The following is a 25,753-nucleotide window of genomic DNA, read 5'->3' on the forward strand; positions in this document are numbered from 1 at the left end:
ACTTATGAGTGAGTGCATACCATGATTCATCTTTTGAGTCTGGGTTACCTCACTTAGTATGATGTTCTCCAGCTCCATCCATTTGCCTAAGAATTTCATGAATTCATTGTTTCTAATGGCTGAATAGTACTCCATTGTGTATATATACCACATTTTTTGCATCCACTCTTCTGTTGAGGGATACCTGGGTTCTTTCCAACTTCTGGCAATTATAAATAGGGCTGCTATGAACATAGTAGAACATGTATCCTTATTACATGCTGGGGAATCTTTTGGGAATATGCCCAGGAGTGGTATAGCAGGATCTTCTGGCAGTGAGGTGCCCAGTTTTTGGAGGAACCGCCAGACTGATTTCCAGAGTGGTTGTACCAATTTGCAACCCCACCAGCAGTGGAGGAGTGTTCCTCTTTCTCCACATCCTCGCCAACACCTGCTGTCTCCTGAATTTTTAATCTTAGCCATTCTGACTGGTGTAAGGTGAAATCTCAAGATTGTTTGATTTGCATTTCCCTAATGACTAATGAAGTTGAGCATTTTTAAAGATGTTTCTCTGCCATCCGATATTTTTCAGGTGAGAATTCTTTGTTTAACTCTGTACCCCATTTTTAATAGGGTTGTTTGGTTTTCTGGAGTCTAACTTCTTGAGTTCTTTATATATATTGGATATTAGCCCTCTATCTGATGTAGGATTGGTGAAGATCTTTTCCCCATTTGTTGGTTGCCGATCTGTCCTTTTGATGGTGTCCTTTGCGTTACAGAAACTTTGTAATTTTATGAGGTCTGATTTGTCAATTCTTGATCTTAGAGCATATGCTATTGGTGTTCTGTTCAGAAACTTTCTCCCTGTACCGATGTCCTCAAGGGTCTTCCCCAGTTTCTTTTCTATTAGCTTCAGAGTATCTGACTTTATGTGGAGGTCCTTGATCCATTTGGATTTGAGCTTAGTACAAGGAGACAAGGATGGATCAATTCGCATTCTTCTGCATGCTGACCTCCAGTTGAACCAGCACCATTTGTTGAAAAGGCTATCTTTTTTCCATTGGATGTTTTCAGCCCCTTTGTTGAGGATCAAGTGGCCATAGGTGTGTGGGTTCATTTCTGGATCTTCAATCCTGTTCCATTGATCTGCTGCCTGTCACTGTACAATACCTTGCAGTTTTTAACACTATTGCTCTGTAGTATTGCTTGAGGTCAGGGATACTGATTCCCCCAGACTTTCTTTTGTTGTTGAGAATAGTTTTAGCTATCCTGGGTTTTTGTTATTCCAGATGAATTTGATAATTGCTCTTTCTAACTCTGTGAAGAATTGAGTTGGGATTTTGATGGGTATTGCATTGAATCTGTATATTGCTTTTGGCAAAATGGCCATTTTAATTATATTGATCCTGGCGATCCATGAGCATGGGAGGTTTTCCCATTTTTTGAGGTCTTCTTCCATTTCTTTCTTCAGAGTCTTGAAGTTCTTGTCATACAGATCTTTCACATGTTTGATAAGAGTCACCCCAAGATACTTTATACTGTTTGTGGCTATTGTGAAGGGGGTCATTTCCCTAATTTCTTTCTCAGCCTGCTTATCCTTTGAGTATAGGAAGGCCACTGATTTGCTTGAGTTGATTTTATAACCTGCCACTTTGCTGAAGTTGTTTATCAGCTGTAGGAGTTCTCTAGTGGAGTTTTTTTGGTCACTTAGGTAGACTATCATGTCATCTGCAAATAATGATAGTTTGATTTCTTCCTTTCCAATTTGTATCCCTTTGACCTCCTTATGTTGTCGAATTGCCCGAGCTAGTACCTCAAGTACAATATTGAAAAGATAAGGAGAAAGGGGGCAGCCCTGTCAAGTCCCTGATTTTAGAGGGATTGCTTCAAGTTTCTCTCCATTTAGTTTGATGCTGGCTACCGGTTTGCTGTATATTGCTTTAACGATGTTACGTATGGGCCTTGAATTCCTGTTCTTTCCAAGACTTTAAACATGAAAGGATTCTGAATTTTGTCAAATGCTTTTTCAGCATCCAATGAAATGACCATGTGGTTTTTTTCTTTGAGTTTGTTTATGTAGTGGATTGCATTGATGGATTTCTGTATATTGAACCAACCCTGCATCCCTGGGATAAAGCCTACTTGATCATGGTGGATGATTGTTTTGATGTGTTCTTGGATTCGGTTGGCAAGAATTTTATTGAGTATTTTTGCATCGATGTTCATAGGGGAGATTGGTCTAAAGTTTTCTTTCTTTGTTGGATCTTTGTGTGGTTTTGGTATCAGCGTAATTGTGGCTTTGTAGAAGGAATTGGGTAGGGTTCCTTCTGTTTCTATTTTGTGGAATAGTTTGAAGAATATTGGTGTTAGGTCTTCTTTGAAGGTCTGATAGAATTCTGCACTGAAACCATCTGGTCCTGTGCTTTTTTTGGTTGGAAGACTTTCTATGACCCCTTCTATTTCTTTAGGGGTTATGGGACTGTTTAGATGATCTATTTGTTCCTGATTTAATTTTGGTGTTTGGTATCTGTCTAGGAAATTGTCCATTTCCTCCAGATTCTCCAGTTGTGTTGAGTATAGGCTTTTGTAGTAGGATCTGATGATTTTTTGTATTTCCTCAGTTTCTGTTGTAATATCTCCCTTTTCATTTCTAATTTTGTTGATTTGGATACTTTCTCTGTGCCCTTTGGTCAGTCTGGCTAAGGGTTTATCTATCTTGTTGATTTTCTCAAAGAACCAGCTCCTGGACTCATTGATTCTTTGTATGGTTCTCTTTGTTTCCACTTGATTGATTTCAGCCCTGAGTTTGATGATTTCCTGTCTTCTACTCCTCCTGGGTGAAATAGCTTCTTTTTGTTCCAGGGTTTTAGGTGTGTCACTAAGCTGCTAGTATAAGCTCTCTCCATTTTCTTTTTGGAGGCACTCAGGGCTATGAGTTTTCCTCTTAGCACTGCTTTCATTGTGTCCCAAAGAGTTGGGTATGTTGTGCCTTCATTTTCATTAAATTCTAAAAAGTCTCTGATTTCTTTATTTCTTCTTTGGCCAAGGTGTCATTGAGTAGAGTATTGTTCAACCTCCATGTGTATGTGGGCTTTCTGTTGTTTTTGTTGCTACTGAAAACCACTCTTAACCATAGTGATCTGATAGGAGGCATGGGATTAGTTCGATCTTCTTGTATTTGTTGAGGTCTTTCTTGTGACCAATTATATGGTCGATTTTGGAGAAGGTACCATGCAGTGCTGAGAAAAAGGTATATTCTTTTGCTTTAGGGTGAAATGTTCTATAAATATCCGTCAAATCCAATTGGTCTAAAGCTTCAATTAGTTTTACTGTGTCCCTGTTTAGTTTCTGTTTTCCTGATCGGTCCATTGAGGAGAGTGGAGTGTTGAAGTCCCCCACAATTATTGTGTTAGGTGCAATGTGTGCTTTGAGCTTTCGTAAAGTTTCTTTTACGAATGAGGGTGCCCTTGTATTTGGAGCATAGATGTTCAGAATTGAAAGTTCTTCTTGGTGGATTTTTCCTTTGACCAGCAAGAAGTGTCCCTCAGTGTCTCTTTTGATGACTTAAGGTTGAAAGTCGATTTTATCTGATATTAGAATGGCTATTCCGGCTCATTTCCCGAGACCATTGGCTTGTAAAATTGTCTTCCAGCCTTTTACTCTAAGGTAGTTTTTGTCTTTGACATTTAGGTGTGTTTCCTGTATGCAGCAAAATGTAGGGTCCTGTTTCCTTATCTAGTCTGTTAGTCTATGTCTTTTTATTGGGGAATTGAGTCCATTGATGTTAAGAGATATTAAGGAATAGAGATTATTACTTCCTGTCATTTTTGATGTTATTTTTATATTTGAGTGATTATCTTCTTTTGGGTTTGATGAAGGAAGGTTACTATCTTACTTTTTCCAGGGTGTAGTTTCCATCCTTGCATTGGAGTTTTCCTCCTATTATTCTTTGTAGAGCTGGGTTTGTGGAAAGATATTGTGTAAATTTGGTTTTGTCATGGAATGTCTTGGTTTCTCCATCTATTGTGATTGAGAGTTTTGCTGGGTATAGTAGTCTTGGCTGACATTTGTGTTCTCTTAGAGTCTGCATGAGATCTGCCCAGGATCTTCTAGCTTTCATGATCTCTGGTGAGAAGTCTGGTGTGATTCTGATAGGTCTTCCTTTATATGTTACTTGGCCTTTTTCTCTTATTGCCTTTAATATTCTTTCTTTGTTTAGTGCATTTGGGGTTTTAATTATTATGTGGCGAGAGGTATTTCTGCTCAGATCCAGTCTGTTTGGAGTTCTGTAGGCTTCTTGTATATTCATAGGTATCTCTCTCTTTAAGTTGGGAAAGTTTTCTTCCATAATTTTGTTAAAGATATTTGCTGGCCCTTTCAGTTATAAATCTTCACTCTCCTCTATACCTCTAATCCTTAGGTTTGGTTTTCTCATTGTATCCTGGATTTCCTGGATGTTCTGGGATACAAGCTTTTTGCATTTTACATTTTCTTTGACTGTTGAGTCAATGATTTCTATGGTATCTTCGGCATCTGAAATTCTTTCTTCCAACTCTTGTTTTCTGTTGTTTATATTTGCATCTATGGCCCCTGATTTCTTCTCAAGGTTTTCTATCTCCAAAGTTATCTCCCTTTGTGATTTCTTAGTTGTTTCTACTTCTGTTTTTAGATCCAGGATGGTTTTGCTCAGTTCCATCATTTGTTTGTTTGTGTTTTCCTGTAATTCTTTAAGAGATTTTTGTGTTTCCTCTTTCATGACTTCTGCCTCTTGACTCAAGTTCTCCTGCATTTCTTTAAGTTTTTTTTGCGTTTCTTCTTTATTGGCTTCTGTCTCTTGAGCCTTATTCTCCTGCATTTCTTTAAGTGATTTTTCTGTTTCCATTATACGGGTTTCTAGCTTATTCATGTTCCCCTGTATTTCTTTAAGAGATTCATTTATGTCCTTTTTGTGTTGTTCTAGCAGCATCATGATCAGTGATTTTAAATCCAAATCTTGTTTCTCTGGTGTGTTGGCATAACCAGGACTTGCTGATGTTGGAGAGTTTGGTTCAGATGCTGTCATATTGCCTAGATTTCTGTTAGTAGCGTTCCTGCGTTTGTCCTTTGCCATCTTGTTCTCTGGAGTTATTTGGTCTTGTTTCTGGCTGGTATTTGGGCCTCCTGAGGGGCTCTGGGGCTATTACTGCCACACTATATGGCTGGCTTACCCCTGTAGCTGATTGCTGATATGCTGTCTTCCTCTTGAGTGCCCTTGCAGTGCTAGTGTGCTTTGCCCCAGATTGTGTCTGTGAACCAGATGGAGCCCATTTGCACCTTCAGGGAGTGCTGGTGTATGCTGCGGGGACCTTTTCTGCCTGCTGATCACTCTGCTGGGCAGCTGATCTCCCAACCGGGTTGGTGCACACAAGGCTAGCTTGGCTGTTCAGGCCCTGGGTCCAGGTAGAAGCCTGGGAGGCCAAGGTCCTAGCAAAGTTCCCCTCGGGCTATGACTGTTAATTGGGTCTGTCAGGTGGCCAGGATGGCGGGCGTGTGCGCTTGTGCTCCCTGAAAGTGCCTGAAGAGTCTGCTGGGCTAACAACCTCCTGGGCGGGTTGACACACAGATGGCCCACCAAGCCGCCCAGTTCTTGGGTTCAGTCCAGGGCCTATTGGGGCCTAGACCCCCGCTTTGTTAGCCTCAGGCTATGCCTGTTATGGCTTTGCCTGCTAGAGCTCTCTGGCGTCCTGTAGGCAAAATGGAGGCGCGGGCAAAAAAACCTCCTGGCTGAGTTGGCACCCCGATGGCCCCCCGAACAGCCCAGGGCCTGGGTGCAGGCCAACGCCCGACGGGCTTAGATTCCTGCGATGTTGGCCTCGGGTTATGTTTGTGTACCTCAGTCTGTCCGATCTCCCTGGAGTCTGAAACCAAGATGGAGGCGAGTCTCTCGTGACTGGCGGGAAGCAGAGTTCTGATGTGGCTTCTGTGCGGTGAAAGGCACCGTAAATCCGCAGGTGTTTGCAGCCCGGCTGGCCAGCGAAGGTCAGTGGTCGTGGGCGCAGGGCCTAACCGGACCCTGTGTCGCCTTGGTTCCACTGCTGATGGCCCTTAGGCTGGACCAGCCACTGTTGCACTGCCGCCACCGCCGCCGCCCGGAGATCTCCTTGTCTTAATCTTCTGGAATTCATAGCCACTATGCTTCAAGCTCTCCATGCCAAGATCCAGGTCAGAAAGGTCTATCTCTGAGCCTCCAGATTAGGATCATAGGTGGCCTTCCAATTCTAGATTGTAGTTCATTGCAGATATAGTCAAGTTGACAACCAGGAATAGGCACTACACACATCCTTTCTGTTTCTCCTTAGAAAACAAACAGGCATCTAAGGAATTACAATACAGTGCAATACAATACAATTCATTAAAAATCAGAATGTGACAAAACAACCAAACAAGAGAAAGAGCACAAAAACACATATAGATGCAGAGACACACATTTTCACACACTCTTAAAAACTCCAAACCAGAAAATATAATATATACACAAAGGGCCTGTAAGGTCAGAACAAAAATTGAAATGCTTCCTGACTTAACATTACAAGTCAAAGACCCTCTAAAGATTCTTTGGAATGAGCCCTTTTTGTGTTGGCTGGCCATCTACTGCTGAGAACCTACCCTTAAGAATAGCTTCCCTAGTGAAACTCCTTTGGAGGAAACTAACTTTTCATTTGGAAGTGGTTATCAATTGGAGATAGCTTCTCAGTTAGGGATAAAGTGTGTCTTCATGTCTCATTTCAGCTCCAGGACCTTATGTGGTGCAGACCTGTGTAGACCCTGTGCATGTTGTCACAGACTCGGTGTATTCATGTGTATCTCAGCCCTGTTGTGACTAGAAGGCCTTGATTCCTTGGTGTCCTCCATCCCCTCTGAGACTTAACATTCTTTATGCCTCCTCTTCTGCAGAGCTTCCTGTTCCCTGAGGGGAGGGATTTGATGGAGACTTCCCTTACAGGGATGAGTATTCATTCTGTAGTGCTTACTATGTATATTGTCTGGTTGTAGGTCTCCATATTTGTTCCTATCTGGAGGAGGAAGCTTCTCTGATGATGGCTGAGCCAGGCATGGATCTATGAGTATAGTGGATGTCATTAGGAGCCATTTTATTGTTATGTCTCATTAGCAGAACAGCAGTATTTGGTTTTCTCCTAGATCTCTGGCCTATTTAGTCTCAGGTTGGCCATCCAAGTAGCATTGGGAATGGGTTCCGTCTTATGGATTAGGCCTTAAAGGTATTGGTTGATTCTCACAAACTTTGTGCTACTATTGTGCCAACTTATCTTGCAGGGTCACTCTTGTATATTGAAGGCTTTTTAGCTGGTTTGGTGTTTACCTTTCTCCTTTAGGCATGCAGAATACCTTCCCATAGCATGAATACTAGTCCATAGGGATGAAGGCTCCAGTTCAACTTCTCTCTTTTCAGTCAGTTATTTAGGTGTTATCTTCAGCCACAGGACCTCCCTGTTTATAAAGAGCCACCAGTAGCCTTGTCAATAGTTTGGATTGTTTGGTGATTCCCATGGGGACCTCTTTAGCCAAGAACCTGATTAGCTTTAAGCTATTCCTAGTATTGGAAGCCCCATTTGGTGATGAGCGATGTCCAGTTGGGGCTCTGTTTCCCTTGCTATATGGCCATTTCATTTAGATTGCCGTGTGTGTGTGTGTGTGTGTGTGTGTGTGTGTGTGTGTGTGTGTGTGTGTAGAGCTTCTTCTGTATTAGGTTTTCATATGACATTTCAAATGGCTCTGTCTGACCCTGTATCCCCCCACTCCCCACCACTTTTTTCATCCCCTTTCCTATCTGGTCTTCACATTCCAGTCTTCCCTCTTTGTCTGTTCATAGCTATCTATTCTATTTATCCTTCCTAGGGAGATTTCATCCCTCCCTCCGTCCCTTATTCTCTACCTAGCCTCTGATTCTATGAGTTGTAGTATGCTTATCAATGACCTCACAACTAACACCTACATATAAGTGAATACATACTTTGTCTTTCTGTGTCTGAGTTACCTCATTCAGGATGATTTTTTTTTTAATTCCATCCATTTATCTGCAGATTTCATGATTTTATTTTTTAATGGCTGAATAATACTGCATTGTATAAAAATGCCACATTTTTTTTTCTTCAATCATTGACAGTCATCTAGGTTGTTTCTAATTTCTGGCTAGTATAAATAGAGCAACAATGATCATGACTGTGCAGGTGTCTTTAGTAGGATCCTTTGACTGTGGACTAAGGGTGGTATGGCTGGGGATTGAAGTAGATCAAGTCACATCTTTCTGAAGAACACTGATGTCTAGAGTGGCTGTACACTCCCACCAGCAATCAGTATCCTCCTTAGCACAAGCTGTCTTCTTTTCCCCCACTGGTCTTAGTCATTCTTATTGGGATAAATTGATTTTAATTTTAAAAGTTTTAAACTGTGAGTGGTAATGCATGTCTTTAATTCCAGCACTCACATAGGAGGTATTGACAGGAAAATTAACACATCAAGGTTATTTTTTAGATACATGGTAAATTTGGGACCAGGTGGGCTATATGGGACCCTATATTAAATACAATCAAGAAAACTGTCCTGTCCCTCAGCCTCCTAGTAACATATGACTTTAAAATTAAATCTGTTTTTTTTTTTAATACAGAGCACCTTTTGCATGTAGTTAGAATTTTCTAGTTGAGTCAGATGAAAGTGTTTTAAGAGTAAAATTTTGAGACGTACAACAGCAAACCATGAGGAAAACTCCTGTAGCAACCTTATGTCTGAAAGTGGCTATTTCTAATATCTCCCTAATCTTCTAGAAAGGCCCATCGCTCAGAACTGCCCCCAGGACTGCATAGCAGATGTGTACTCTCAGGTTGTTCCCTTGCTCCATCCCCAGTCTCATATCTGTAGTTTGTGTGCTCTAGTATAGCTCTAGAATTTACTGAGGTGGGAAAGTATTGATCGCAGAGATTAGCTGAGTAGCTAAATGTGTGTATACAACACTCTGGAGATTGGAGTGCTAGAAACAACCCCTAATAGGAACAGGAAACCAGAATGAGTGAAAACCCTTTCTGATGCAGATCATTTGTAGAAACTCTAAAGAAACGATTCATGTGATTTATTGACCCAGAAAGAAATATGGCTAACAGGGGAAGCATGTCGAAGCAGTACCATGGCCTGGCTGAGACTTTGACATAAAGCATAGATCTATCTATGTTTAGGGAAATTTTGCAATAGAAATTAATGCATTGTTTTTTGGGGGTAGTAATTAGAGTGATAAATGTATACACATCTTTTGAAAACACTGTATATTACATGTATGTTTATCATTTTAAAGACTCGTTTTCTCTGAATTTTCTGATTTTTTTTTAATAATGGATACAGTTTAGTTTTATATTAAAAAAGGCTGATACTTCCCTGCTTTTAAGCCCAAAGAAATTGTTTTAAGGAAATTATTATTGGTGTGCCTGTGTTGCTAGCTTGAAGTAGACTGTGTTGTGATGAGTTTACTCTTACAGCTGCAGAATGCTTCACATCTGTCACTCAGCATTTATACTGCATTTGAAGGAAGGGGATTTCTGTTAAACTGAAGGCATTTTGGCTTTTAGCAGTGTGCAGTGCTTGAGCTCTGCTTGGGATAGGTGATTCTACAGTGACTGGTTCTTTTCCTGCAAAGTGATAGATTTCTGGGCACTGTAAACTGGAAGTACTGAACATCATCTGATGCTCTATAGCACAAGAGAGATTTGTGGGGAGTGGGCATAAGATAACTTTTTTTTAAATTTTAAGATATTTGGTACCTTTAAAACATTGCTCTAGATTAGGTAAGATTTATTAAGGCAAGTTTCTCTGTCTTTCACTGAATTTCTCATGCCTTCAAAGTAATACCTGTTTTATAACACTTGAATATAAAAAGTTAATTAAATTTAATCATTACAATTTGCATGTGTCTGTAGTTAGTATTTGAAACTTTGACTTTGTCATTTCTCAGGTAAACGCAAAGCACTGAAGCTGAATTTTGCAAATCCACCCGTCAAATCGACAGCACGGTTTACTCTGAATCCTAATACTACAGGAGTCCAGAACCCACACATGTGAGTACTCTTCGGTGACTAACTGCAGAACTTTCTGGCTGCAAGGGGCTGATATTCCTGTTTTCTTAAGATACTTTAAAATGTTACTCTTTGAACTTAAATAGACAGTTACTGATTCTGTACTCTTTAGTTGATGAACACAATTTTCTTTTTTAAATGTTTACTTGGGAAAATAGTGCCAAAGGCCCAGGCTCACTTATATTTTTTTAAATTACCTTTGGGTTTCAGGTAAAGTTCAGGTTGTGTTTAGGAATGCAGATGTCTTTATATTTTCAGCCCCACTGCCCACTGTGCTGGAATGTAGATACTCTTTTCCTTGAAAACTCATGTGGCAAATCAAAGTTGTATTCAAGTTAGTATACACATGTCATGCCATGTGCTATTAGTTAATATTTTAAATAAAAAGATAGATATGATAGTGTATCTTATTGAAAATATTAGGAATGTGTTAGTTGATTTTAACTAATAGCTTGAGAGTAATAATTTACTGAACCTTCATGTGCTATATTAAATAGTAATCTCCTTCCCCAAGCTTTCCTGGGCGTGAGAGCCGGTGGCTTTACTTTTATTCCTGTGTATTTTCATTTAGTCCTATTATTGAGATGCAAAGAGCAAGCAGTGAATGGTATGGGTACAAAGGTGGGAACAGAGTATTTTATGTTTTAAAACTAATTTCTGAATGCCTGGATTCAGGCTTTATTAGACTTCAGATATTTCTAGTGTCCTCAAAGAGACATGGCTGTTGGTTCCGCCTCTCTTTTGAATTTAGGGATACCTTGTATTTGCAGACAGTAACAAGTAGGTGCAGTGTCACCTTTGGCAGGCATGACTGAAATACTTTTTTTTTTTGCAGTAGTAATGTGTACAAGTAAGGAATGTATGTGTGTGTATATATGTTTAGGGTTTCATGAATAACTTTAGAATGAGCTCAGTGGGAGAGGATGTACCTAGTTCTTCTGGGAATAGATGCCCCAGGATGGAGTGGTACCCAAGTGGGGGGCACTCCCCTTCTCTGAGGAGAAGGGGAGGGGAAATTGGGGGAGGGAGTTATAAGGGTGGGACTGGGAAGAGAGGAGGGAGGGGACTGTGAGTCTCAGCCCTTTTCCTTTTGAAACATGAAACAGGGCTTATATTGAGCAAGAAAGTGCAGTACATAACCAGACAATACTCTAGCGCCAAGCAGTGTTCTTTCCTCATTTTCTAACATTATGGTGAAAACAAGTCCAAAGTAAACCCATAAGCATAGTCCATTTTACTGTTCTCATTACCAGCTGATCACATGCTTGACATGTAAAGCAGGAGAGTATATGGCCTGCTCCCCCTCCCTCCTGTTTCCCCTTCCCATTCAAGTCCTTGGGGGATGAAGAGATTACTTTTTTAGGAAATACTAGGCTTTAATTACCATAAATTAAAACTATATATTTCTAGCATGAAAAAATTAGTCATATACTAGAGATCCTTCTACATTTAAAAGCTGTTAATGTTTTGGCTTTTGACTCATAAAATGAAAAGTTAAGTTGTATAAACCCAAAGAATGTAAAGAAAAATAGGTTAAAGGAAAAAAAATATGACCCCTTTCTATATTTCTGTCAGAGTTTCATTGTAGCAGACACTCTTAAGTCTTTCTATACTCCAGGGGCTATTCTTAAAAATGCAGTAGACTGGTGCTAAAATCCTAGTCATTGTGTCAGCTGGAGAACTAGAAGTAGATACTCTATTGTTACCTTCTATGCCTTTATCATGGTGAGTAATGGTTGATGTTCTTGGAACAAAGTTGTTTAAAGTGTGCACAGCATAGATATTGCTACAACGCAGTACAGTTATTCAACAGAGAAAAGGCAAGTTTAAAAGTTAACTTCGGAGTTTGGAGAGATGGCTCAGAGGTTCTGAAGGTCCTGAGTTCAAATCCCAGCAACCACATGGTGGCTCACAACCATCCATAATGAGATCTGACGTCCTCTTCTGGAGTGTCTGAAGACAGACTCAATATACTTACACATAATAAATAAATCTTTAAAAAAAAAGTTAACTTGGAAATGGGGCAAGAGAGATGGCTCAGCCATTAAGAGCACGGGTTGCTCTTTCAGAGGAATCTGGCTGAATTCCCACTATACACATGGTGTTTCTCAGTCATCTGAAACTCTAGTGCCATGGAATCTGACACCCTCTTCTGGCTTCTGTGGGTACTGGGTGCACATACATACATGTAGGTAAAATACACACACACACACACACACCCCACATACTATACTTTTAAATTAACTTAAATAAGGAGCTTAAGCACTGGAAGCCACAATTTTAAATTTAGAGCCTTTGTTGAGACCAATGCCTCATTTCCCTTTGTCTGAAATATTGGAAAATATTCCATTTTAAAGTTCTATTTTTTTTAAATATTTATTTTATGTGAGTACACTGTAGCTGTCTTCAGACACACCAAAAGAGGGCATCGGATCTTATTACAGATGGTTCTGAGCCACCATGTTGTTGCTGAGAATTGAACTCAGGGCCTCTGAAAGAGCAGTCAGTGCTCTTAACCGCTGAGCCATTTCTCCAGCCCTTAAAGTCCTATCTTAATCACCAGTATTCTGCATTCTGTAATGCACTTCCTCAGTAAAGCTTCACTGAAAAGGCCATTTAGTCCTAAGTAAACTGTAGAAACTTTGTCTTCCACTCTAGTTCAAACTGGCCTCTAAATGACACCATTCCTCCTGCTTCAACTTCCTGAGTACTGAGATTATAGGTGTGGGCCGCCATACCTGGGAAACTTTTGTTTTTAACCTTTTCTGAAGATATGAGCAGTACGTGGAAACTAATGCTGGTTTCTACCTACAGTTATCACTAACTCTGGCCTGAGAATCACTTGACTGTTGTGCTGTCCAAGCCTGACTTAGAATATAGATGTTCTCTATTTCATTTGATGAATTAAGAGAGAGATTGGGAAAGGTGAAGAGTTTCATGGGAGGAGGGAGAGAATTCATTTCTTTTGGAAGTATTTTCTTTACTTCATGTTCAAAGTTGATGGTCTGAAAGACAAAGAACTTCTTAGCTGGAGGCAGGAGAAGCTGTCTGCATTCCCCAAGTAGCTCAAGGACACTTCCTATCTCCCCTAGTCTGTCTCTGTGTCTTCCTCCCCCTTGAATAGGCAGAGAGTAGATTCTATTGTGGAAGGAAGGTTTATGCTTGAGATTCAAACTGGATAAAAGTTAAACTTTATCCTTACAGACTTTTATTTTTGATACAGTTTCTCCACAGTAAACAAACAGCCTTGGGCCACTCCTGAAGCAAGGAGGGCACATGTTTGCTTGCCATCATCTAAGGCTCTGTGACTTCTGATGTCTTATGGGTTTAAATAGGTTTTGGATTGACCCCATTCTGAACCTCACTGATGTTTCATGTATTTGATCCTCTAGTGAAAACCAAGCTATATAGCTTATATACATACTATAGTTAAGGATATGTACAAGATTAATCAAGAGACTCTTGTAATAGTTCAGATAAAAAGTGAAGCAGGTCAGAATCTGTAGACAAAACTTTAGAGATTATTTGGGTTAGATTGAGAAGATCCTCAGTTGATAAGGCCCAAATCAAGAAAATATCTTAAATACTTAGTTTAGACTATTAAGTTTAAAGAAACATATAGAGTACTCATAAAAGTTATAACATTAAACAAATAGGAAATTAGAATGATCTTTATTCTTAAATAAAGCTTATTTTTTTTCCATTTGTATGACCTATTTTAAATTGTTTATTAGCAAAATGTAACACAGTAATACTTAATTTCAGGCATTTTCCTTCATAGTTACCTAATAAAAAATAATGCATTTTAACATTACCAATTAGCTTTATTATTGTAAAGAAACAAAGTGATAGGATTAAAAATAATTACTATTTGCTTATAAAACAGTTATTATTTTTGTTTTAGGGCAACTAATATTTATTGAATACCTTGTATTTTTTAGGTCCTCAGACATCTTTGTTATATAATAGAACTCTCAGAACCATCCTTTTAGAGTATTTTTCATTTAACAACAACAAAACAAAAACAAAAACTAATAATGAGATCAAAAGGATTGTGTTCAGTACCGCAGGCAGTCACACACCCAGAGAACGTGTCACCCCTTCTTCGAGGTGTCCTAGAGCCATTGTCTTTAGTTGCAAATTTACTTTTCTTAAATTCAATATGGATACAAACAGTACTTTTATTTATATCATCACCAATTCTCTTTGGATAAAGTCATAGTTACTTAATTGTAACTTCTTCCCTATAAGTGTGTGCCTGTGTGTGTATGTGTGTGTGTATTAATAAACTCTCACTATATATATTTTAATATATATATTTTAATAAACTATATATAGAGAGAGAGAAGGAGGAGGGGATGCATAACTTTAAGTATTACACTATTATTTATATGTAAAAATGATAGAAACACTTTAAAAGTCATACCTTTAAATAGATACAAAACTGGTTTCTAAACTATATTTAAGATTAAACATTTTTGTTTATATAATTTTATAAAAACAGGATGTTCAGGCACTTACATGACTAAATTAGAACAGTGACCTATATATATACACATATGTGTATATATATTCTCTTTCAAGTTAAAAGTAACTTTTCTGACAGCTTGAGTTCAGATGAAATATTATACTGATAGTGGTATTTTCTTTTACATTATAGGTACAGAATTAAAGCCAAATGGTTACACAACAAAAAAGATACTGAGAATAATCTGATAGTTAATATTAAATTCTAGACAATTTCTACAACACAAGTACTTATCTTAATAGGAAATCTGTTCTGAGCCAAGTATCTTCAAAGAGAGGGAAGAAATTACAAAGAAACAGACTATTAATGGTAAAGTAAGAGCCCTTATTTTACAGATTAGGGACTGGGTCCCCTCTCTTGCCTCCATGATTGGGGACTGACCCCTAAAGCCTTGCATAAGCCAGCAAGTCCCTTATTACTAAGATCCATTTCCAGCGCTTTGAGGGCCAAGATACTACCTCGTTCAATGCTGCCAATAGCAGAAGCAGGATGATGCAGTCTGTTTTTTGACTGTGTATTTTTTTTTGTTATTTTTATAAGTTTTACTGTTTTAGCTATAGTTAGGAAAACTATCAAGTATTGAAATCATTAATTCAGTCAAACACCTCTTTTAGTTTCCACTATTACATTGAGTATTATAAGGACAGGATGTTGTTTGTCATATTAGGACATTTTCATAGCTTCATTAAGAACTTTATCTATGGGGCAAAGTTCATTTCATATGTGATTTTGATTTACTTGGAAAAGCTTATACAAAAACCATAACTTTCAAAACTTATTTATGTCATAGTGACTGAAAATGTTTTGAAACGGTTCTCTGTTGTCTTGATATTCTCTTCACATAGCCAGTTCTCCTATTGTAACTGGCTCATAAAGCTTCCAAAGTCTCTAGTCTTGCTAGAGATTGTTATTTTTATAGCTCAAGAAGAGTGAGTGACCTTTGAATGTAGGTAGAGACTTGACAAAGATGTTCCTTAGTAATCAATGTCTTGTCTGCACTATGAATGTTCAGTTTATAAAATTTCTGCTCTGTGGTTTACATCTTTATTTAGTCTTCAAAGTCTACATCTTCTATTTCCATGGCTTACTTTGGGGCTGGTATGAAGAATTAACTTCAGAGTTTGAATATTCTGTAGGAATGAAAATGGCCATTATAGATTTGTTATTTGTGTTTAATTCTTAGCTGTGCTCAAGAGGAACGGATTTTCCTGACCTGGCACAGTTTCTATGTAATTATTTGTAAAGTTTGGATTAGAAAGGTGATTGGTAATGTTTCTGAACTTGAAGTTTCAAAGTGACCATTTCAGAATTTAGATTCCTAGAAGATGTACAAAACCTAGCTACACCTAAATCTTGATTTACTGATGTTTCCACAAAAGTATTTTGTTTAGGAGTTAATGTGTGACTTTGTATACTCTGCTGTTAGAGATGGTGGCTTCACAGGGACCATGAGTCAAGTAATTGTGTGTGATCAGGTAGTGCATCTGTATTACCTGTATTTTCTGTGCTTCCTTCGATACAAATGATTCTTTTGACTCAACTTTTAGGCATACTTAATATTCTCATTCATTCTCTGTCTGTCTCTGTCTTACTCTCTCTCTCTCTCTCTCTCTCTCTCTCTCTCTCCTCTCTCTCTCTGTCTTTCTCTCTTAGTACTTTTTCCTTGACAAACTTTAGACAATGAAAATATTGTTGGAATTGCAGTTTGCTTTAGCAATTGATATCCAATCTGATGTCAACAGTCAGGACTAAAAGGATCTCTATCTGGGAACTGATGTTTATTGGGAGTCTCAGAGTCTTGGTTTCATGATCTCTAGCCACTTTTCAAATATTTCTATACCATATAGAGAAAACAAAAAAGCTTAGCTCTCAATCTTTATTGTCACCATAGTTCTTGCATTAAAATGCTGAGCAGTAGGCATCCCACACACCTAATGACCCAGCCGGTATGGGCACAGGCTGCTGCTAATTCTTCTCTAGTTCTTTAGTACCATTTCTGATTCTCACAAATGTCTGCTTCTGTTGTTCATTAGTGTTAGAAGAACAAAGGGAAAATACTGCATGTGTATTTAGAACTCATCATTAAAGGATTAAAGGCTTTGAAAACCTTTTGAGTGAAGGAATTATGCTCCTGTTAAGCTGATTTCTGAGTACTTTTTGTGGTTGTAGAGAGTTTAAGAATGATCTTGAATTCAGTATGTAGCCCAGGCTGGCTTTAAACTCCTGTTTTAGCTACCTAAGTGCCTGGATCCCAGCTATATGTGTATCATGAAGCCTAGTCCTACATGTGTCATGGTCAGATCTCTTCCCCATCTCCAGAAATGGATGTGAGTTAAACTCAATCTGAGAAGTTACCAAAGTTCTAAAGAGTGAGAAAATAAATTATAAGGATATTATGACTAAGCTTCTTACAGCCTAGGCAGAGGTGCAAAGTCTCTTTAGAAGATTAATGAGTAACATTGAAGAGCTAGGAAGCAGTGAATTCAAGTGTTAAATGAGTAGAAAAAAGGAGATAATAAAAATAGGAGAACTCTAGGCCATATGTGATGGACGAATAGTAGAGAATACTCAACCTTTTCAAAAGCTGTTCTTGGAAACTAAGAGCCATGATATATGCCTAGGATAGACAGACAGACAGCAGACAGACAGGCAGGCAGGCAGGTGGGCAGGCAAAGAGAAAGAGAGAGAGAGAGAGGGAGAGAAGGAGGAATGGAGAAAGAGAGAGAAAGGGAGAGACAGAGACAGAGTGAGAGCTAGAGCAAGCAGCAGCTGCACTAATGTAGATTACTACATTACAGGCATTTAGTACTGATGCCTGTAGATCTGCTACTTGCTACATGGAATCTCAAGAAAAGAGAATTTAGAATTCCAGGCTGGCCTGAACTAAATGGAAAGATGCCCCCTCCCAATGAAGAAGGACACGAAAAAGAACCCCAAGCTACCATTGTAAAAAATGAAAGAGGGCCAATCACTACTGATCCCATATATACAAAAGCACAGAAATACAGTTAGTAATTTATCTCAAGAAATTTGGCAAATTGAGTTAGTTTGTGACATAAATAACAAAAGCTTAAGAAGTTCCTCATCTGATGAAAATTTATATTTTAGCATTCTCATACAGGAAATGTGGACCTCTGTGGTTTTTCTGTACCAGATAGTAAATATAAAAGGAAAGAACTGTGGGCACAGTAAAGTATAGTATCTGGTAGTGATCCTGCCTAATGTGTGTGAGACCCTGAGGAAACAAACAACAGGAATAAAAATAAAAGACAAAGAAGTGCTCAACATCATTAGTCATTAGGGAAATGCAGATCAAAACAACCCTGAGATTTCACCTTACACCAGTCAGAATGGCTAAGGTCAAAAACTCAGGAGACAGCAGGTGTTGGCGAGGATGTGGAGAAAGAGGAACACTCCTCCACTGCTGGTGGGGCTGTAAGATGGTACAACCACTGTGGAAATCAGTCTGGAGGTTCCTCAGAAAACTGGACATGAGACTTCCAGAGGACCCTGCTATACCTCTCCTGGGCATTTACCCAAAGGATTCCCTGGCATGCAATAAAGACACATGCTCCATTATGTTCATAGCAGCCTTATTTATAATAGACAGAAGCTGGAAAGAACCCAGATGCCCATCATAGGAGGAATGGATACAGAAAATGTGGTATATTTACACAATGGAATACTACTCAGCAATTAGAAACAATGAATTCACAAAATTTTTAGGCAAATGGTTTGATCTGGAAAATATCCTAAGTGAGGTAACCCAATCACAAAAGAATACACATGGAATGCAATCTCTGATAAGTAGATATTAATTAGCCCAGAAGCCCTGAACTCCCAAGGCACAAATTGCATAACAAATGACTCCCATGAAGAAGTATGGAGAGGGTCCTGATCCTGGAAAGGATTGATCTAGCATGGGAAGGGAATATAAGGACAGAGAAAAAGGAGGTAGGTGATTGGAGAATGGATGGAGAGAAGAAGGTTTATGGGACATATGGGGAGGGGGATCCGGGAAAGGGGAAATCATTTGGAATGTAAACAAAGAATATAGAAAATAAAAATATTAAAAAAAAATGGAGTACAGAGTTAAACAAAGAATTTTCATCTGAAGAACTTCGGCTGGCAGAGAAGCATCTTAAAAAATGCTCAACTTCATTAGTCATTAGGGAAATGCAAATCAAAACAACCCTGAGATTTCACCTTACACCAGTCAGAATGGCTAAGATTAAAAATTCAGGAGACAGCAGGTGTTGGCGAGGATGTGGAGAAAGAGGAACACTCCTCCACTGCTGGTGGGGTTGCAAATTGGTACAACCACTCCGGAAATCAGTCTGGCGGTTCCTCCGAAAACTGGGCACCTCACTGCCAGAAGATCCTGCTATACCACTCCTGGGCATATACCCAGAAGATTCCCCAGCATGTAATAAGGATATATGCTCCACTATGTTCATAGCAGCCCTATTTATAATTGCCAGAAGCTGGAAAGAACCCAGGTATCCCTCAACAGAAGAGTGGATGCAAAAAATGTGGTATATATACACAGTGGAGTACTATTCAGCCATTAGAAACAATGAATTCATGAAATTCTTAGGCAAATGGATGGAGCTAGAGAACATCATACTAAGTGAGGTAACCCAGACTCAAAAGATCAGTCATGGTATGCATTCACTAATAAGTGGATATTAGCCTATAAAACTGGAATACTAAAAACATAATCCACACATCAAATGAGGTACAAGAAGAATGGAGGAGTGGCCACTTGTTCTGGAAAGACTCAGTGAAGCAGTATAGGGCAAAACCAGAACAGGGAAGTGGGAAGGGTTGGGTGGGAAAACAGGGGGAGGGAAGGGGACTGATGGGACTTTCGGGGAGTGGGGGGTCTAGAAAAGGGGAAATCATTTGAAATTAAATAAAAATATATCGAATAAAAAAAGTTTTGGGTGATGAAAGAAAAAAATAAATAAAAGGCAAGAAGAAATAATATTAAATTTACAGAACTCTTTAGACAGCGGAGTAAGTAATATTTCTCAACTCATACTTCAAAGTCAGCATAGCATTGACAGAAACCAGACAATGACATTACAAAGCAAAGGAGGCCATAGAACTCCATCGTTAATAAACACACACTTGGAAATCCTCATAAACAGTACTTTGGATTAATCTTGGTTGGATATTTGATCCTTATAATTTACTGTATTAATAAACTAAGGGAGAACAATATGTGGGCTTTCAATAGGTACGGAATAATATTTGACAATATTTATTTATCAAAAACATTCCATTAAACTAAGAGGGGTAGTTCATGACTAATTTGTGGCATCTAAGGAAATGCTTTTACTATGTATAGTATACTTAGTGATAAATGACTCAGTACTGTGTCTGTGATTGGTGACAAGACAGGAAACCCCAAACTCTGAACAGAAAAACTTAAAGATTGGATTGCAAACCAACCTTTTTTCAGACAGGTGTTTTAATTGCATATGTAGAAAATATTAATCTACCAAAATTACTATAATTATTAAGTGACTTTACCAAAGGGGAAGGGTAACAAAATCAGTTCTTTCTGTAAACACCTCTTAGCAAAAATAACCTCTTGGGAAGTAAAGTTTCAGAATAATTATAGTAGCCTAAAAAGTACAAAATAGCTATTGATATAGTTAAAGAAACTACACTTCACTAACATATTAATTACCAGGGGTGCGGGGAACGAAACAGTTGAATACGTGAGTAAGATGTCTTCGGGGCAAGTCATGTAGCTCAGTGATGGAGTGCTTACCTTGGATGTGCCAAGCTCCTGAAGCCCATAGTCACACACGGGCATACACACATGCATGCGCAAAAACTATGGCTTATTTCTGTATTGGAAAGTATAGTGTTATTAAGGTACCTGTTCTTTTTTTTTTAATATTTTTATTTTCTATATTCTTTGTTTACATTCCAAATGGTTTCCCCTTTCCCGGATCCCCCCTCCCCATATGTCCCATAAACCTTCTTCTCTCCATCCATTCTCCAATCACCTTCCTCCTTTTTTTTTCTGTCCTTATATTCCCCTCCAATGCTAGATCAATCCTTTCCAGGATCAGGACTTTCTCCATACTTCTTCATGGGAGTCATTTGTTATGCGATTTGTGCCTTGGGTGTTCAGGGCTTCTGGGCTAATTAATATCCACTTATCAGAGATTGCATTCCATGTGTATTCTTTTGTGACTGGGTTATCTCACTTAGGATGATATTTTCCAGATCAAACCATTTGCCTAAAAATTTTGTGAATTCATTGTTTCTAATTGCTGAGTAGTATTCCATTGTGTAAATATACCACATTTTCTGTATCAGTTCCTCCTTTGAGGGGCATCTCGGTTCTTTCCAGCTTCTGGCTATTATAAATAAGGCTGCAATGAAAATAATGGAGCATGTGTCTTTATTGCATGCCGGAGAATCCTTTGGGTATATGCCCAGGAGAGGTAGCAGGGTCCTCCAGAAGTGTCATGTCCAGTTTTCTGAGGAACCTCCAGACTGATTTCCAAAGTGGTTGTACCATCTTACAGCCCCATCCTCACCAATACCTGCTGTCTCCTGAGTTTTTGACCTTAGCCATTCTGACTGGTGTAAGGTGAAATCTCAGGGTTGTTTTGATTTGCATTTCCCTAATGACTAATGATGTTGAGTACTTTTTAAGGTGCCTCTGGGCCATCCGAATTTCTTCAGGTGAAAATTCTTTGTTTAGATCTGTACCCCATTTTTCAATAGGGTTTTTTGTTTTCCTGGGGTCTAAGTTCTTGAGTTCTTTGTATATATTGGATATTAGCCCTCTATCAGATGTAGGGTTGGTGAATATCCTTTCCCAATTTGATGGTTGCAGTTTTGTCCTTTTAACAGTGTCCTTTGCCTTACAGAAACTTTGTAATTTTATGAGGTCCCATTTGTCAATTCTTGATCTTAGAGTGTAAGCTATTGGTGATCTGTTCAGGAACTTCCCCCCCCCCCCCCCCCCCGCCCATGTCCTCTAGGGTCTTCCCCAGTTTCTTTTCTATTAGTTTCAGTGTGTCTTGTTTTACATGGAGGTCCTTGATCCACTTGGAGTGAAGTTTAGTACATGGAGATAAGAATGGATCAATTCACATTCTTCTGCATGCTGACCTCCAATTGAACCAGCACCATTTGTTGAAAAGGCTATCTTTTTTCCACTGGATGTTTTTGGCTCCTTTGTCGAAGATCAAGTGTCCATAGGTGTGTGGGCTCATTTCTGGATCTTCAATTCTATTCCATTGGTCCACTTGTCTGTCACTGTGCCAATACCATGCAGTTTTTAACACTATTGCTCTGTACTATTGCTTGAAGTCAGGGATACTGATTCCCCCGGAATTTCTTTTGTTGTTGAGAATAGTTTTAGCTATCCTGGGTTTTTTGCTATTCCAGATGAATTTGAGAATTGCTTTTTCTAACTCTGTGAAGAACTGAGTTGGGATTTTGATGGGGATTGCATTTGAATCTGTAGATTGCTTGTGGCAGGATGGCCATTTTAACTACATTAGTCCTGCTGATCCACGAGCATGGCAGATTTTTCCATTTTCTGAGGTCTTCTTCAATTTCCTTCTTCAGAGACCTGAAGTTCCTGTTATATAGATCTTTCACTTGTTTGGTTAGAGTCACACCAAGACACTTTATATTGTTTGTGGCTATTGTGAAGGGTGTCATTTCCCTAACTTCTTTCTCAGCCTCCTTATCCTTTGAGTATAGGAAGGCAACTGATTTGCTTGAGTTGATTTTAAAACCAGCCACTTTGCTGAAGTTGTTTATCAGCTGTAGGAGTTCTCTGGTGCAGGTTTTTGGGTCACTTAAGTAGACTATCATGTCATCTGCAAATAGTGATAATTTGACTTCTTCCTTTCCAATTTGTATCCCCTTGACCTCTTTATGTTGTCTAATTGCTCTAGCTACAACTTCAAGTACTATATTGAAAAGATATGGAGAGAGAGGACAGCCTTGTCTAGTCCCTGATTTTAGTGGTATTGCTTCAAGTTTCTCTCGGTTTAGTTTGATGTTGGCTACCGGTTTGCTGTATATTGCTTTAACGATGTTTAGGTATGGGCCTTGAATTCCTGTTCTTTCCAAGACTTTTAGCATGAAAGGATGCTGAATTTTGTCAAATGCTTTTTCTACATCTAATGAGATGATCATATGTTCTTTTTCTTTGAGTTTGTTTATGTAGTGGATAACATTGATGGATTTCCTTATATTGAACCATCCCTGCATCCCTGGGATAAAGCCTACTTAATCATGGTGGATGATCCGTTTTGATGTTTTCTTGGATTCAGTTGGCAAGAATTTTATTAAGTATTTTTGCATCAATATTCATAAGGGAAATTGGCCTGAAGTTCTCTTTCTTTGTTGGATCTTTGTGTGGTTTTGGTATCAGCGTAATTGTGGCTTCATAGAACGAGTTGGGTAGAGTTCCTTCTGTTTCTATTTTGTGGAATAGTTTGAAGAGTATTGGTGTTAGGTCTTCTATGAAGGACTGATAGAATTCTGCACTGAAGCCATCTGGTCCCGTGCTTTTTTTGGTTGGGAGACTTTCTATGACCCTTTTTATTTTTTCAGGTGTTATGGGACTGTTTAGTTGATCTATTTGATCCTGATTTAGTTTTGGTGTTGGATATCTGTCTAGGAAACTCTCCATTTCCTCCAGATTCTCCAGCTGTATTGAGTATATGCTTTTGTAGTAGGATCTAATGATTTTTTGAATTTCCTCAGTTTCTGTTGTTATATCTCCCTTTTCATTTCTAAGTTTGTTAATCTGTATACTGTCTCTGTGTCCTTTGGTTAGTCTGGCTAAGGGTTTATCTATCTTGTTGATTTTCTCAAAGAACCAGCTCCTGGTTTTGTTGATTCTTTGTATGGTTCTCTTTGTTTCTACTTGATTGATTTCAGCCCTGAGTTTGATGATTTCCTGCCTTCTACTCCTCCTGGGTGAAATAGCTTCTTTTTGTTCCAGGGCTTTCAGGTGTGTCATTAAGCTGTTGTTAGTGTATGCTCTCTCCATTTTCTTTTTGGAGGCACTCAGGGCTATGAGTTTTCCTCTTAGCACTGCTTTCATTGTGTCCCATAGATTTGGGTATGTTGTGTCTTCATTTTCATTAAGTTCTAAAAAGTCTTTAATTTCTTTCTTTATTTCTTCCTTGACCAAGGTATCATTGAGTAGAATATTGTTCTGTTTCCATGTGTATGTGGGTTTTCTGTTTTTGTTGCTATTGAAGACCACTTTTAATCCATAGTGATCTGATAGGAGGCATGGAATTAGTTCGATCTTCTGATTTTTGTTGAGGTCTGTCTTGTGACCAATTATATGGTCGATTTTGGAGAAGGTACCATGAGGTGCTGAGAAAAAGGAATATTCTTTTGCTTTAGGATAGAACGTTCTATATATATATATCTGTTAAATCTAATTCATCCAAAGCTTCAATTAGTTTCATTGTGTCCCTGTACAGTTTCTGTTTTCCTGATCGGTCCATTGAGGAAAGTGCAGTGTTGAAGTCACCCACAATTATTGTGTTAGGTGCAATGTGTGCTTTGAGCTTTAATAAAGTTTCTTTTATGAATGAGGGTGCCCTTGTATTTGGAGCATAGATGTTCAGAATTGAAAGTTCTTGGTGGATTTTTCCTTTGACCAGCAAGAAGTGACCCTCAGTGTCTCTTTTGATGACTTTAGGTTGAAAGTCGATTTTATCTGATATTAGAATGGCTACTCCAGCTTGTTTCCTGAGACCATTTGCTTGTAAAATTGTCTTCCAGCCTTTTACTCTAAGGTAGTGTTTGTCTTTGACCCTGAAGTGTGTTTCCTGTATGTAGCAAAATGTAGGGTCCTGTTTACGTATCCAGTCGGTTAGTCTATGTCTTTTTATTGGGGCATTGAGTCCATTGATGTTAAGAGATATTAAGGAATAGTGATTGTTACTTCCTGTCATTTTTGATGTTATTTTTTAAATTTGATTGGTTAACTTCTTTTGGGTTTGATGAGAGAAGGTTACCATCTTGCTTTTTCCAGGGTGAAGTTTCCCTCTTTGTATTGGTGTTTTCCTCCTATTATCCTTTGTAGGGCTGGGTTTGTGGATAGATATTGGGTAAATTTGGTTTTGTCATGGAATATCTTAGTTTCTCCATCTATGGTGATTGAGAGTTTTGCTGGGTATAGTAGTTTTGGCTCACATTTGTGTTCTCTTAGAGTCTGCATGAGATCTGCCCAGCATCTTCTAGCTTTCATAGTCTCAGGTGAGAAGTCTGGTGTGATTCTGATAGGTCTTCCTTTATATGTTACTTGGCCTTTTTCTCTTACTGCCTTTAATATTATTTCTTTGTTTCTGGTGTTTTGATTATTATGTGACTGGAGGTATTTCTGTTCTGGTCCAGCCTGTTTGGAGTTCTGTAGGCTTCTTGTATATTCATGGGCATCTCTATCTTTAGGTTAGGGAAGTTTTCTTTCATAATTTTACTGAAGATATTTGCTGGCCCTTTAAGTTGTAAATCCTCACTCTCATCTATGCCTATAATCCTTAGGTTTGGTCTTCTCATTGTGTCCTGGATTTCCTGGATATTTTGGGTTACAAGCTTTTTGCATTTTCCTTTTTCTTTAACTGTTGAGTCCATGGTTTCTATGGTATCTTCAGCATCTGAGATTCTTTCTTCTATCTCTTGTATTCTGTTGTTGATATTTGCATCTATGTCCCCTGATTTCTTCCCACGGTTTTCTATCTCCAAAGTTGTCTCCCTTTGAGTTTTCTTAGTTGTTTCTACTTCTGATTTTAGATCCTGGATGGTTTTACTTAGGTTCACTTGCTTGTTTTTGCTTTCCTGTAATTCTTTAAGAGATTTTTCTGTTTCCTCTTTCATGACCTCAGCCTGTTGACCAAAGTTCTCCTGTATTTCTTTAAGTGATTTTTGCGTTTCCTCCTTATTGGCTTTTGTAGTCTCCTGAATTTCTTTAAATGATTTTTGTGTTTCCCTTGTAAGGGCTTCTAACTTTTGATCCATTTTTCTCCTGAATTTCTTTAAGTATGTCCTTCATGTGTTCCTGTACCAGCGTCATGACCAGTGATTTTAAATCCAAATCTTGTTTTACTGGTGTGAT

General features: G+C 38.6%; 1 protein-coding gene across 4 annotated transcripts in view; it reads left to right on the top strand.

Moving 5' to 3' along the window:
* Positions 1-25,753, top strand: part of Map2k4 (mitogen-activated protein kinase kinase 4) — a 111,460-nt gene that overhangs the window by 24,290 nt on the left and 61,417 nt on the right. For 2 of the 4 annotated variants that reach the window (XM_052194822.1, XM_052194823.1), the window contains one exon: positions 9,977-10,079. In XM_052194822.1, coding sequence (XP_052050782.1) covers positions 9,977-10,079 — 103 coding nt within the window. Of the gene's footprint in view, positions 1-9,976; positions 10,080-25,753 lie in introns of those variants that run through there. The other 2 variants (XM_052194825.1, XM_052194824.1) reach the window with 2 other exon arrangements.

The sequence above is a fragment of the Apodemus sylvaticus genome, chromosome 10 (genome assembly GCF_947179515.1).
Source record: "Apodemus sylvaticus chromosome 10, mApoSyl1.1, whole genome shotgun sequence".
Lineage (NCBI taxonomy): Eukaryota > Metazoa > Chordata > Mammalia > Rodentia > Muridae > Apodemus > Apodemus sylvaticus.